Genomic DNA, 12,679 nt, shown 5'->3' with positions numbered 1-12,679 from the left:
GCTTTACCTACAAGGCTGCAGCTGACCAGGAGCCACAGGACCCAGTACCCCAAACATAGTGCTGCTTTTTGGAGAAGGATGACTGAGCTGGTAGGGGTGACAGAGAAGGACACTTTGCGTCTGAAACATGGGCTGCCCTGCAGCCTAGGCAGCCCAGGCCCAGCCTGAGAAGCCACAGGACTGTGCAGGCCCTGTGTCCGACAGCGCCACAGTGTGGAGTGAGGGGGGACAGCTGGAAGGGCCTGCCCAGACTCTCCGAGGAAGCCCTTTGGACTAAGCAAGTCCCTGAAGTTCTCACACAATTCGGGATGAGTGGGCTCCAAGAGGGTGACTGGATGTTCTGCCAACAAGGACATGTGAGGGAGTGAAATCATCAAAGAGGAAAAATCTTAATATGAACACATTTGTACCCTGAAGTCACGTAAGTCTTCTCGATTATTCATGTAAATGCTGCCCACAGGGTAAGGCGAATCAAATGTGCTCCCTAAGGTGGCCATTGTTTTCCTTATTGTCAGTGTTGGGGCCCAGAAAATGACACCCCAAAGGCTGCCTTGGTGGCATGCTGAGTGCTTTGAACTAAAGCAGACTGAAGGCCTGGGGGAGCAGTCTGTCCCCTCTGCTCCCCTGAACGTCTTCAGACACCAGAATTACTCTCCATGAAGGCCAGTCAGGGGAAGCAGAGCCCCCTCTTCCAAAGCAAGCCATAAAAATTCTCTCCATTGTCCCAGGAAGACCCTCATTCCAGAGGGTCTTGCCTGTTCCTGAGGTCCTCTGCCCTTCTGCTATGCTAATGCCGGCTCCCCGGCTCCCCACTTGCCTGAGGGAAGGAACGCCACACAGAGAGGCCAGGAATCTGGGCAGACAGGCCTTGCTGGGTTTCTCCCTGTATTTTACAATTAGGGGGGATCATTACATCACAACAGCCGGCCTGCCTGGTCTTGGGGTCCTAATTTCTGAAGGTTACTGTGTCACACAGGACTTTGATTTGTTACACTTTTCTCTTGTCAACCTGTCTTTGTTATAGGGGTGTCAGATTCAGCATCTAGGACCCCACAACAGAAGCAAGACAGTAAATGCCTGAATCTTCCAGAATGACCTGTGTTTGTTTCCCAAAATGATCAGCAGTGGACCTCACAAAGGTCAGCGTTGTCTTCAGAGACAGTCAGGACCGAGGAGGCTGGGACTCAGGTCACTCTCCCAGGGTCAGCTGGGCAGAGTGGCCAGATCAGGAGCAGGCGGAGGGCCGGACCAGCTGGGATGGCATCTGGGCTGGGTGTCCTCCAAGACTGGCTCCAGGTGGCTGTGCCTGGCCATTCTCCTTCCAGGTCCCAGCCCCTGCTTTGTGGAGCTCCTCCCTGCTAGGGGGGAGAGGAGCCAGGGGACAGTGGGGGAGGTTTGGGGCCATGTGCCCATCCTGACCTGTATGTCCTGCCAAGCCAAACAGGCCTGAGGCTGGCTCCCTCACCACGCCCTGGGTGGGGGACTGGGGGTGAGGATGCATTTCTACGGCTCCTTTGCTTTGCTTGGGAAACTGTGATGGCGCCCAGTACCTGCAGAGAGTCCCCTAACTTTCACCAACCCCTCCCCCACACCGTTCCCAGTAGCGGTTCCTGCTCATGTCCTAAGGTTTTGCACTTCTGGGCTCTGGTCCAGAAGCCTGGACTGGACTGTCCCTCCATGACAGACAGAAATCCACACCTCCTTCAAGACAGGTGCACTGCCAGCCCAGGGCGGTGCCCGCTCTCACCCCCCAGCCCACCCCAGGCAGGTCCTCTGCCCTTCTGCTATGCTGATGCAGGACTCCCCATGGCCTGCCAGGAAGAGTATGGTGAGGCCCCACATCTGGCCAGGCAGAGGCTGAGGACAGCCAGAGCACTGAGTGGCCATGAGGTGGCCTCAGCATCATTAGGATCCACGGGAAAAAGGCTGCCCCACCTAGAGCTTCCAATCAATGGGGCTCAGTCAGGGTCATGCAGAATGAGCCCAGGAGACAGCTGCAGAGGCCCCAAGCCTGTTGGTCTCTTCGGTTCCTGAAGATAGCCCTACCCCCAGGTACCTCGGCCCTCTGCTCTCAAGGTCAAGTCTAGACACCTTCCTGCATCTGAGAGGCCAGAGAATGTGCCCTGCCTGCCTCCCCAGCACCAGAGCTATCCGCCTGCCTCCCTTTGCCCTTTGATTAAGTGGGCCCCTCAGCTGCCCACAGGCCTGCACACTGCCCCCTGGGCCTCTGGGTAGTATGGCCCTTCCACCCTCTCTGCTGCCCTCCCCCTGACTGAACTATTAACTCAGGGCTTCCTGCTCCTGTGGAGCAGGGCTGGGCTTCTCAAAAGGGCCCTGCACTTGGTTTAATGATCTGCTGTCGCAATAATTCTTGATAACTTTTTTGCTGTGAAATAATGTAGCTGAAGCTGGGCGTGGTGGCGCACACCTGTAATCACAGTGAGTCTGGAGACTGAGACAAGAGGGAACAAGAGCAAGTCAGAGGCCAGCCTCAGCAATTTAGCAAGGCCAGAAGCAATTTAGTGAGCCCCGGTCTCAAAATTTAAAAACGGAGTGGGTGTGGAGCTCAGTGGTAAAGTGCCACAGGTTCAATCACGAACAAAAAGTAGGTGGTTGATGGGAAAACAGTCGAAGGGATATGGGAAGACCTGTGTAGTAGAGGGAGGAATAGCAGCACCCTGTGCTCTCTTCCTTCCCAGGGGCTTGGATATGGATGACTGGGCCCACAGTGGGCATCCCTCTGGCCCCTATGGGGTGCTCCCGAGCTGGCCCAGGCAGGGAGCCGCCAGCTTGCTCTCTGCTGGGGTCCTGGTGGGCCTCTCCTGGGTAGCTGCCCTCCCTCCCTGAAGGCAGCAGTTCAGGCCAAAGAACGTGCACAGGGCAGTCACCCCAACTCTAGCCCTGAACCACACTGAACCGGGTTCAGTGCTTCCAGGTGACAGGAAGAGAGGCTACTGGTTTTGGTAGACACCCGCCCAATCTCAGCCACTGAAATTCTGGTCTCAGGCTCACCCCTGGGCCAGCGCTTCAGCTGTTCACCCTGATGCCTGAAACAGCTGGGGGCCACAGCTCACAGGGGTCTCGCCTGCTGACCGCCACACCCCCACTTTAATCCCAGTGGGCACCTTCCTCCAGGGCTCTTCTGGGCGTCCTTGTGCACCCACCAGCCAAGGCCAATAAGGAACTAGCTATCTCAGAAACCTCTGGCAACCTTGGTCCCAGAAAGGCTCTCAGACGGAGCTGGCAACAGATTTCACACCAGAAAAAAAAAACAGTCCCGTTTTATTGAGAAAATAGACAATCCCCCATCTTAACCAGGTGACCCCACCCTGAGGCAGGGGTGCAACCTTTCGCTATCCACCCCCACGGCCTGGTCCATCCTTTCACAGGGCACATGCTGGTCTGCTCAGGCCCTGAAAGAGCAGGGTGTGGTGGGGAGGTATCTGGAGAGGGCTGTGAGGGGGGGGGGGTGCTCAGCTGGGGGTAAAAGTGGCTGAGGGAGCAGACAGGAGAGGGAGAAGGGTCCATCACCTCCTGAGGCCGGAGCCTTCTTCCTCCAAATTCTTCATAAATAAAACTTCACAGTAATCAAGGACTGTCCATTTCCAGGGCCAAATCAGCTAGTTTCTGGCCAGGGAACCAGCCTCAATGGGGCTGCCAGAGGGACCAGAGCTCGGGCTAGGGTCAGACAGCACCGGGACTTGGGGGCCAGGAGCGCTGTGCTTCTGCCCTGCGTCAGGGTTGGGTGGGCTGCAACCCACGCCGAGGTCTGGAGGAGCGCTGAGGTAGACAGAGTGGCTGGTCACACTCCTGGCCGTGAGAGGACGCAGCCAGGAGCAAAGGCCCCTGGAGCAGAGGCACAGGCTCCAGGCAGCCCTGGGCCGTGCTAGAGCCTTCTGGGGCTCTTGTCCTAGAAGACACCAAGTTGTGGACTGTGGGACACCTGTGAGCCTGCACAGGGCTGAGCTTCTCCTGCAAGGCCATCTGGCCCTGGGGAGACCAAGGCAATTCACAGAGAGATTCTCTGTGAAGGCAAGGGGCAGCCGCAGACCAACCGGGGCTAGGCCCAGCCCAGACACCCGAGCACAGGATTCCCTCAGAGGCCACCAGGGCCTCTCACAGGCCAGACTAGGAGGGTCCCAGCTCCTTGGATCACTTCCAGACTGGGAAGCTCCAGCGTTCCTGGGCCTTGCTTTCTGGGAACTTCTGGGATCCCTCTCTGGTACCTGCACCTAGGGGCACAGAATGCCCAAACCCTTCACCTCCAGCAGGGAATCAAAGGCCATGCCCGGGCACTGCAGTTCCAGCCCCAGCACTCTGGGGACTGAGCACATGCCCTAGTGGCCTGCAGCGTTAGAGCACCTGGAGCTTCCGGGAGCAGGTGAGGTTGCCATGCACCAGCCCCCACATGGCCAGCAGCTCTGCAGGCAGCAGCTTGTGTACCACCAGCATGGAGCGGAAAAAGCAGGGTTCCTTGTTCATGCGGCTGCTGCGGTTCTGGGAGATGCCGAAGGTCTTGAAGCCCTTGTGGGCTGTGGGCTGCACGCCCAGCACCTCCAGGCACATGCCCAGGAAGACGTCATCAATGGGGTAGAGTTCCAGGGTGTCACAGGCGTGGTGCAGGCGGCGGGCCAGCCTGCCGGCCATGAGGAAGCCCCCACCACCAGCATAGGGCGGGTAGCTGGCCTTGCTGTACAGGATGGGGGGGATGTAGTACTTGTTGTCCTTCCTGCGGATGGGCCGCGCGCGCTGCAGGACGTCACCCACAAACAGGTTTTCCTGTGGCTGCCGGTCAGCCAGAAACTCAAGCAGGTTGGTGGGGTTCACGAAGACGTCATCGTCACCCTTGAAGATGAAGGGGATGTTGGGGCAGTAGATGTCCAGCCACTTGAGGAAGTGGATCTCCTTGAGGGTGAGGTTGAAGAAGCTGTCAAGGAAGTCCCACTGCAGGATGTCTCGGTAGAGACGGTCCTCGTAGGCCAGCAGCTGCTGGTAGTGGGTCCGCTCCTCCTGTTTGGAGGCCGTGCCCAGCAGGAAGAGGGTGCGCACAGCGCCTCGGCCCCTGCCAGCAGACTCCCACTCGCGGCCCCAGGTCTGGCGGATGGCCTCGCGGCGGTCATGCTGGGTAATGACGGACTTGACGACCACCAGCAGGTAGACGTCACCGCCACACTTCTCGGGGTGGTTCATCAGCATCGGGAAGTACCGGCAGTGACGATAGAACAGGAACTGCCGGAAGTGTGGCTCCAGGCCCTGGAACCAGGGCTGATGGGTCAGGTTGACGTTGGCCGAGCAGTTAGTGGTGGTCACGTCCCAGGTTTGGGGCCCCTGGGAGGCCGTAGGGGTGGGGTCCACCACATCCTTGGGGCTCTTCCAAAAGCTCTTAGGGTTCACCAGGTTTCCACTCAGCTTCTGGGCCTTTGGTGACCCCAGCGTGGGGGGAGGAGGCTCCTGCAGAAACTGACCAGGAGTCAGACTGCGCTGGAATACCGTGACAGCCACGAGGAGAGCCAGGGCCAGGCACGCGCTCCTGTAGAGGGTTCTCTTCCTGGGGGGAGGGAAGGAGGAGAGCTGAGCTTCTATTCTCCTGGCAGCCCCAGTGGGTTCCAGGCCAAAAGTCAGGGAATAGTCCTGCTTCCTCTCCCAAGCTTACCACCCTACCCAAGGAGCACTGGGGGTTCCCACCTTGACCTCCAAGGTACATGTGGGTTCACTTAACCTCTCCAAGCCACACTTCTACTTCCCTCAAGTGGGACAGAACACAGGAAAGGAGGGCTTGGCACGGGGTGAGTGAAGTGCTGCCATCTTCCTGGAGGACCACCTGGTGAGATGACAGGTAAGAGGCCCTGTCCCCCTGCCCAGGAGCTTTCATTTCCTGGTGTAGCCCCAGGAGCAACAGAAGCATGGTTTTCTGACTCTGAGCCAGGGTCACTGGGAGGGGCAGAGATGGCACCCTCTCTGCAGCCTGGGAGCCCAATCACACTGTGGGGCGCACTGGAGAGTTGCTATTGCTACTGAACCAACAGAAAAGGACAGCTCTTAGCCAGGCACAGAAGCACACGCCTGACACCCCAGCAGCTCAGGAGGCTGAGGCAGAAGGATCTTGAGCTCAAAGCCAGCCTCAGCAACATAGGGAGCCCCTAAGCAACTCAATGAATCCCAGTCTCTAAATAAAATGTTAAAAAGGGCTGGGGATATGGCTTGGTGGTTAAGCACCCCGGGTTCAATTCATGGTACCAAAGAAAAAAAGAACAACCCTATGGTTGACAAGAGGCCTGAAAGCAGCATGACCCATACCCCTTACCCCTACCTTTACATCATGGGGAGCGATGAGGTCCCCAGCTCTTCTCCTGGGAGGGGAAAACATTCAGAGCCAGGAACCTCACCACACCCATTTCTGGAGCCAAAATCACAGCTCTTCACCAGCAGCCACCCACTCTTTAGGGCTTGGGCCCTGCTCCCCAGTACCCACAGTGCAGCACACAGATGCCAGGAGGTCTGCCCACTCTTCCCTGTGGCACATGGAAGCTAAGGGCTTGGGGATAGGTAGGTTGGCAGGGTGGCCTTCCAGGGCTGGCCCAGCAGGGAGATGGCGCTGACCTTCTCAGCAGGAAGTGCAGGGAGAGACAAGGAGCCAGTGGAGGTGCCCAGGGTGTCCTCAGGGCCAGGGGGTTAAGGCTGAACCCCATAGGGCGAGTTTTCCCCATGGAGCCCCACGGTTTCCTGGACACCAGGTTGGTGGAAAACAGGGTCACCTCAAAGTTCGGGGGCAGGGTGATGAGACCCGAGGCCTGCCCCTCCCCGCGAGGGGCGCCGAGCACCCGGGATCCAGGGGTCTTCCAGCCCTGTGGGCTCCGGAGAAGCCCCGTACTCGGGACCGGAGTCCGGAGCGGGAGGTCAGCACCTGGGCCGCCTTGCAGGCGCGCTCCACCTGCGCCAGCCGCTGCGCTGATGAGAGAAGCTCGGGAGGGGCAGGAGCAGGGGTCGCGGCGGGCGGCCGGGGCTGTGGCCGGGAGGAGGCCGCAGCACGGGGCGGGGGGCGCGGGCGCGGGCGGCCCGCGGCGGTCTGCGAGCCGGCAGGCGTGGGGACGGGGCTTGGGGGCGGCTGCCGGGCGGCGGGACTGGGGATGTGGCTCGGTGGGATATGGTTGGGGATATGGCTCGCCCCGCGCCCCCCGCCCCCCACCTGCCGTTCGGGCGCCGCGCACAGCCGGGCATCTCCTGCCACCGCCGCGCGCCCGTCGGGGAAACTGAGTCCCGCCCGGGCAGCCGGCGGGCATCGCCAGCCGTCGGCGCCGCGGGGGGACGGCGAGCCCTGGCCCCCGCGCCCTGCCAGGGCCCCACTCACCACAGAGACATGGCGGCCCGGGCCGGGGCGGCGGAGCGGGGCGCGCGGGTCGCAGCTCCGGGCGCAGCGGCTGGGGACTGCGGACGGGCGGGCGAGGACGGGCCGCGCCCCCACCGCCGCTTTCGTCTTCCGGGCGGCGGGAGGAGGGGCCGGGGCGGCGGCCCAGGTGCGTTAACCCCTTCGGGCCTCGGGCGCAGGGAGGGCGACCCGCTCCCCGAGGCGCGCCGGGCGGAGAGCGGACCTCGGAGCCCGCGAGGGTCACCTCCGCCGCGGTGCACGACTCCTCCGCGGGGCTCCCGGGGTCGCCTCTCCAGGACACGTGGGAAACCGGGACACCCGCCCACCTCCACGCCCACGGGCCGCCCCTGGCCGCGGCGCCTCCCTGCGGCCCCATTCAGACTCGCCCTGGGGGCGGGGGCGGGGGCCCGCCGGGGTGACCGTCCTCTCCCGGCTCCCCTCGGGGCCCAGCAGTCCAGCCCCGGGCCTGGGCCTGCGAGGAAAGAGGGCCCGGGGCTGGGAGCAGAGCCCCCTGGCTAACCTGGAGAGGAGGCCGCCCCCGCCCAGGCCCAGCTCCTTCTCCACTCCCACCCCCCACCACCAAGAGAAGGCCTGTTTGCCTGGGCCCAGTTTCTTTTCTTTCCATCCTAACAAATATTTCACGTAAAATCCTTTTTGTCCCCAAGTCTTTATTAATTTGCTTGTGTGCCAGGACCACCTCCTCTTGGGGAGTGGGCATCTTGGCTCAGGCCCAGGCTCTGGGGTGATGTCCCATCCAGTTGACTTGGAGAATCCTTTTCAGGAAAGCCTGGCCTGCCGTTGGCCAGATGTGCGTTCGGTCTTGTTCCTTGATGGGTTCCTAGAGCTGAGCATGTAGTAAAATTTCAAAGTGCTCATAGAATTGAAATGGAGGAATTCAGGTGTCCCCTCAATGCCGATGACATTCATTCAGTGGTCACAATATGGCATGAATAGCTCACTTCCTTTAGGGGCTACCTGTACCTTATAGAAAATAAATGGAGGTGCAAAGAGGACAAAGTCAGGTAAGTGAGGTCCCATGGTTAGTAGCCAGGAGGCCTCCTGGTTGCGAGGCTGTCCCTTCTCCCAGAGATAGCAATGACAGGAAGCTACCTTCCTGCCCAGAGGCACACAGGGAGGGCAGAGTGCCCTAACTGGGTGAAGAGTCTCTTCAACCCTTTCCTTAAGGCTCAAGAGCTTCTTGGAAGGGGAATAAAAATTTAAGGTACAAAGGAATTTCCAGGGTGTGGTAAGCTCTCATCAGGGAATGAGAAAGCCTTCCAGGCAGAATCCAGAGGAGGACACTGGATGACAGGTTCTGAAGCCCCAGACGAGGAGGAAAACCTGGCCTGCAGCTGCGGGTCCCCTGGCCTGGCTGCCTGCCACTGAGAGCTACCCACGGCTCCCGGTCCCTGCAGCCCCTGTCCCCTTCACCACGGCTTTGCCCTGGCTACCCATCCCCACTTTGTTTCGCTGTCTAGGCTTTGGGAGTCTCCCTGTTTGCCTTGCAGTGTGTGGCCTTGCAGAAGGGGGAGGCCCTGCTGAGAATGGCCTACCTGGCCGCTCACCCCAGTGCTATGGGATCTTCTCAGGTGCCAGGGGAAGGGTGGACACAGCTGTTCCTGGGAAGGGGTTGTGAGCTCAGGTTTGGGGACTAGAGCAGGGTTGGGGTCAGGGACCTATACTTCCTGTCTGTCTGTAGGGACAGGTGACTTATCCCCTTGAGACCTCAATTTCCTGCCAGTGCAGTTGTGTGAGATGACGCATGGGAAGCGTGCAGGCCAGTGTCCCCTACATGATGAACATCACAACACACAGCTGCTGGTAACAATTTTATCATTGATGCTTGGCTCACCCCACAATGCCCCAGAACCACAAGGGCTCAAGGAGGTGGTAACCAGGGGAGCTGCCCGAAGTCCGCAGGGTGTTCACCAGTGCAGTCTGGTCAGTTGAGACAGTTTGTTACATGGGATTATGTGTTCTGTGCATAGGTCAAACACAGATTGGGGAAATGAATGGCAATTAGGTACATGGGTTGCTGAGGGTGGGGTGGGTGGGATGTGTGGGAGCCTGGCTCCTTGGGTTTTCGTGGACCCATCCCTATCCAGAAGCACAGCAAGTCCCCCACCCCTCCACTCCTGGGCTCACCCAGTCTGGCTCATACCACCTATCCGGCCCTGAGGGCCGTCAGATTTCTGTGGACTGTCTCAAGATAGCAGGTGGTCAAGCAAGGTCAGTCTGCAGATAGAATCTCCCCTGCCCCATATGCCCTGGGTGAAGGAAGAGGCTGGGGAGATAAAGCTGATCCCAGGAGGCAGTGGGTCGGGGGTCAGCAGAGGGAATCAGGTAGGAAATAGCAGGAATTCAAGCCCCAGGGTCACTCTGTGCCCTTTAGCTTGCTGCCCTGAGGTTAATTCAGTGAACTGGGGTGTGGAAGGACCCTGAGAAGTATCCCTTCCCTTCCTCCCCTCCCCCATTACCTCTCTGTCTCTAAAATTAAAAAAAAAATTAGTTGTAGATGGACAGCTTGCCTTTATTTTATTTGTTTATTTTATGTGGTGCTGAGGATCAGACACAGTGCCTCACACATGCAGGGCGAGCGAGAGCTCTGCCACAGAGCTACAGCCCAGCCCTCTCTCTTTTCTCCCTGCCTTTATTGTGGGACTGGTGATTGAACCCAGGAATGTTCTGCCTCTGAGCTACCTTCCCCTGGCCTTTACTACATTTAATTTTGAGACAAAGTCTTGCTTAGTTGCCCAGGCTGGCCTCAAATTCAGGATTTTCAGACATCGACCTCCAGAGCAGCTTTACCTCCCAGAGGGGGCCGTGCGCCCTGCTGCCCATTCCCCCTCTCCACGCCCTCCCCGCACTTGCTGGGAATCTAGACCCTAAGAGACCACAGCAGAAACAGTGCCCTGCAGGAGTGGGGAGACATCGCCTGCCAGGGCTCAATGAGTAGTGGGACCAAGTGGGGATCTTGGGCCACAGGGAACCCAAAAGCAGAATCTGAGGAGCCCTAGGCCCCTTGGAGAGAGGTCAACAGCTGGTGCTAGGAGCTCGGGTGGCCACTGGGTAGAGAGCTCTGCCTGCTGTGTTGGCTTCACTGCGACAGCGTGAAGTTCTTCCACGTGTGGATTTACTTCAGTATTCGAAAGACCCTGAGCAGAAATGGACCCTCCAGGCAGCCACCGCCATCTACACTCACAGTGGAGGGTCTGCGGACAAGCACCAGTGACAAGAAATTGCTGTTCTTAGGTGGGTGCAGTGGCACACACCTGTAATCCCAGTGTCGCGAGCGAGCTGTGTCATTAACGTAGACCAAACACATTTGTGTCTTTCCAAAATGTCAGAATTTATTGAATAGCACTAAATTCACAGGCTACTCATGGGTGACCCAGCTGTCACCGGCAGGACAATCACAGGTTCTTTTATTCCATCTTAAATTCTAAGGTCTCTAACACCCAGGTCACGCGTCATGCTGCACACTATACATAGCGCACAGAAAGGTTAGGAGAGGGCAAGGCAGCACCGGGGCGCAGGAGGCTGGGCGGAGAGCCCCGGCAGGGAGCCGGTGTGGACGCAGAGTCACTGTAGGTGGGCAGTGCTTCCAGCTTCCAGCCAGAAGAACTTGTTCAGGGCACAGAGGGGTCAAAGTACGGGAATTATTCTAGGCAAAGATCCTGATTGATGGTAATTTAATGGTTCAGTTTGGAGTGAGCTTGAGAGGTCAGCTTGGAGTGGGACTTCCATGATTGTCAGGTGCAGGAGAAACTGAGGATAGAGATTCAGAGGTCCATTGCTGTGGCTATTTTCCTAGGGAAGGCTAATGATGAGTGACCAGGTGACTGGGTCAGGGTGCTGCTGTGTTCAGTCTTGGGGTGCCCCTAATTTTATGGGCCTCAAGTAACAGGGTTGTTTCATTCAGTGGTCAGGTGTGTTCCATAGACTCGTGGGCCTGGTTTTCCTAATATGAGTTTGATGTGCCCGTGCCGCTGTGTGCTTCTGATTAAGCTGATAAGGTCATGGGTTTTCATTCTTTATGTTTTAATTTTGAGGCAGGGTCTTACTAAGTTGTCCAGGCTGACCTTGAACTTCTAATACGCCTACCTCAGCCTCCTGAGTTCCTCAGATTGCAGGTGTGTGCCACTGTGCCTGGCTGTCCCGGGTGGTCATTCTTATTAGCATGATTGATTGATTTATCAGCTTGTACCTTCTGGTTTTGACAGGCAGATGGTTTTGACAAAGTACCGCCTCAGTACTTCAACTCAGCATGAATCAGCTCACAGCAAACTATGGAGCGACAAAGATTTAGGACAGTTTGAAAACGGCTGTTCCATACATGGAAGAGTAACTCAGAGCTGGGCACAGCCTGCTTTCCACATCTAGCAACTTGGGAGACTGAGGCGGGAGGAACACAAGTTTGAGGCTGGCCTCAGTTACTTAGCAAGACCCTGTCTCAAAATAAAAAATAAAAAGCATTGGGGGTATGGCTCAGAGGTAAAATAACCCTGCGTTCAATTCCCAGTACACACACACACACACACACACACGCACACACACACACTGCTGTTCTTCAGCGGAAAGAGTGTCGCTAGAGATGTGTGCCTGGAAAGAAGTACTGCAAGTCCCTCTGCCGTGCTGGGCGAGCTCAGCAGCCTTCTGGAGCAGTGCCCTTGGCCTAGAACTTTCTCAGGTTGGGCTTGGCACCCCCCCCATCATGACCTGGCCATGTCATGCGGCTTAGCTGGTCATTGTCGGTGGGTCCTGGAATCTGCCCTGAGATGCTTTTCCAAAAAGGACCAAGAAGGAGGTTCCCCGGGCTGGGGCAGTGGTAGGACGTCTGCTTGATGCTCCCTGCTAGGAAATGGGGGCTGAGCCTTGATTTCCTTCCTGATGAGGAAGGGCAGCCCGGGGGGGCCTGGGGGACCCTAAGGTTTCTCAGTCAAAGGGGCACCACCCAAACGGCACTGGAGGAGCACACACAGGCAGACGGAGTCCACCCCCACCCCCCACTCCCCCACCATTGGTGTCCCCAGACACTAGCTGTCCTTGCAGGGGTCGGGATCTGATGGATTCAGGGCTGAGGGAAACAGGGGTAGAGGTGGAAAGAGGGGTACGTTTTTCTGGGAGTGGGTCCTCCCTTTAAGGAGGTGAGGGTGCTCCCAGTGGGATCCAGGGCTTGCCGCTGACGCTGGCTGGGGAGACGGTAGCTTCCTAGTTGCCCTGGGGCCATGCACCGTGTCCAGGCAGGTTCAGGCTTGCTGGCTTGGAGTCCTCTTGGTCGCTTGGAGCAAGGCCAGCAGAAAGTCTGGGGGA

General features: G+C 58.2%; 1 protein-coding gene across 1 annotated transcript; it reads right to left on the bottom strand.

The window, feature by feature from the left end:
- Positions 1 to 3,265: 3,265 nt before the first annotated feature.
- B3GNT7 (UDP-GlcNAc:betaGal beta-1,3-N-acetylglucosaminyltransferase 7) lies at positions 3,266 to 7,692 on the bottom strand. The gene is made up of 2 exons (XM_081261064.1): positions 7,349 to 7,692; positions 3,266 to 5,548 (listed from the first exon to the last, which is right to left on the bottom strand). Exons 1-2 carry the CDS (start codon positions 7,357 to 7,359, stop codon positions 4,354 to 4,356), a joined length of 1,206 nt encoding a protein of 401 aa, XP_081117190.1. The 5' UTR covers positions 7,360 to 7,692; the 3' UTR covers positions 3,266 to 4,353.
- Positions 7,693 to 12,679: the final 4,987 nt, after the last annotated feature.

The sequence above is a fragment of the Spermophilus citellus genome (assembly GCF_964194105.1).
Source record: "Spermophilus citellus genome assembly, chromosome: 11".
NCBI lineage: Eukaryota > Metazoa > Chordata > Mammalia > Rodentia > Sciuridae > Spermophilus > Spermophilus citellus.
This window is presented reverse-complemented; position numbering and strand designations above follow the sequence as displayed.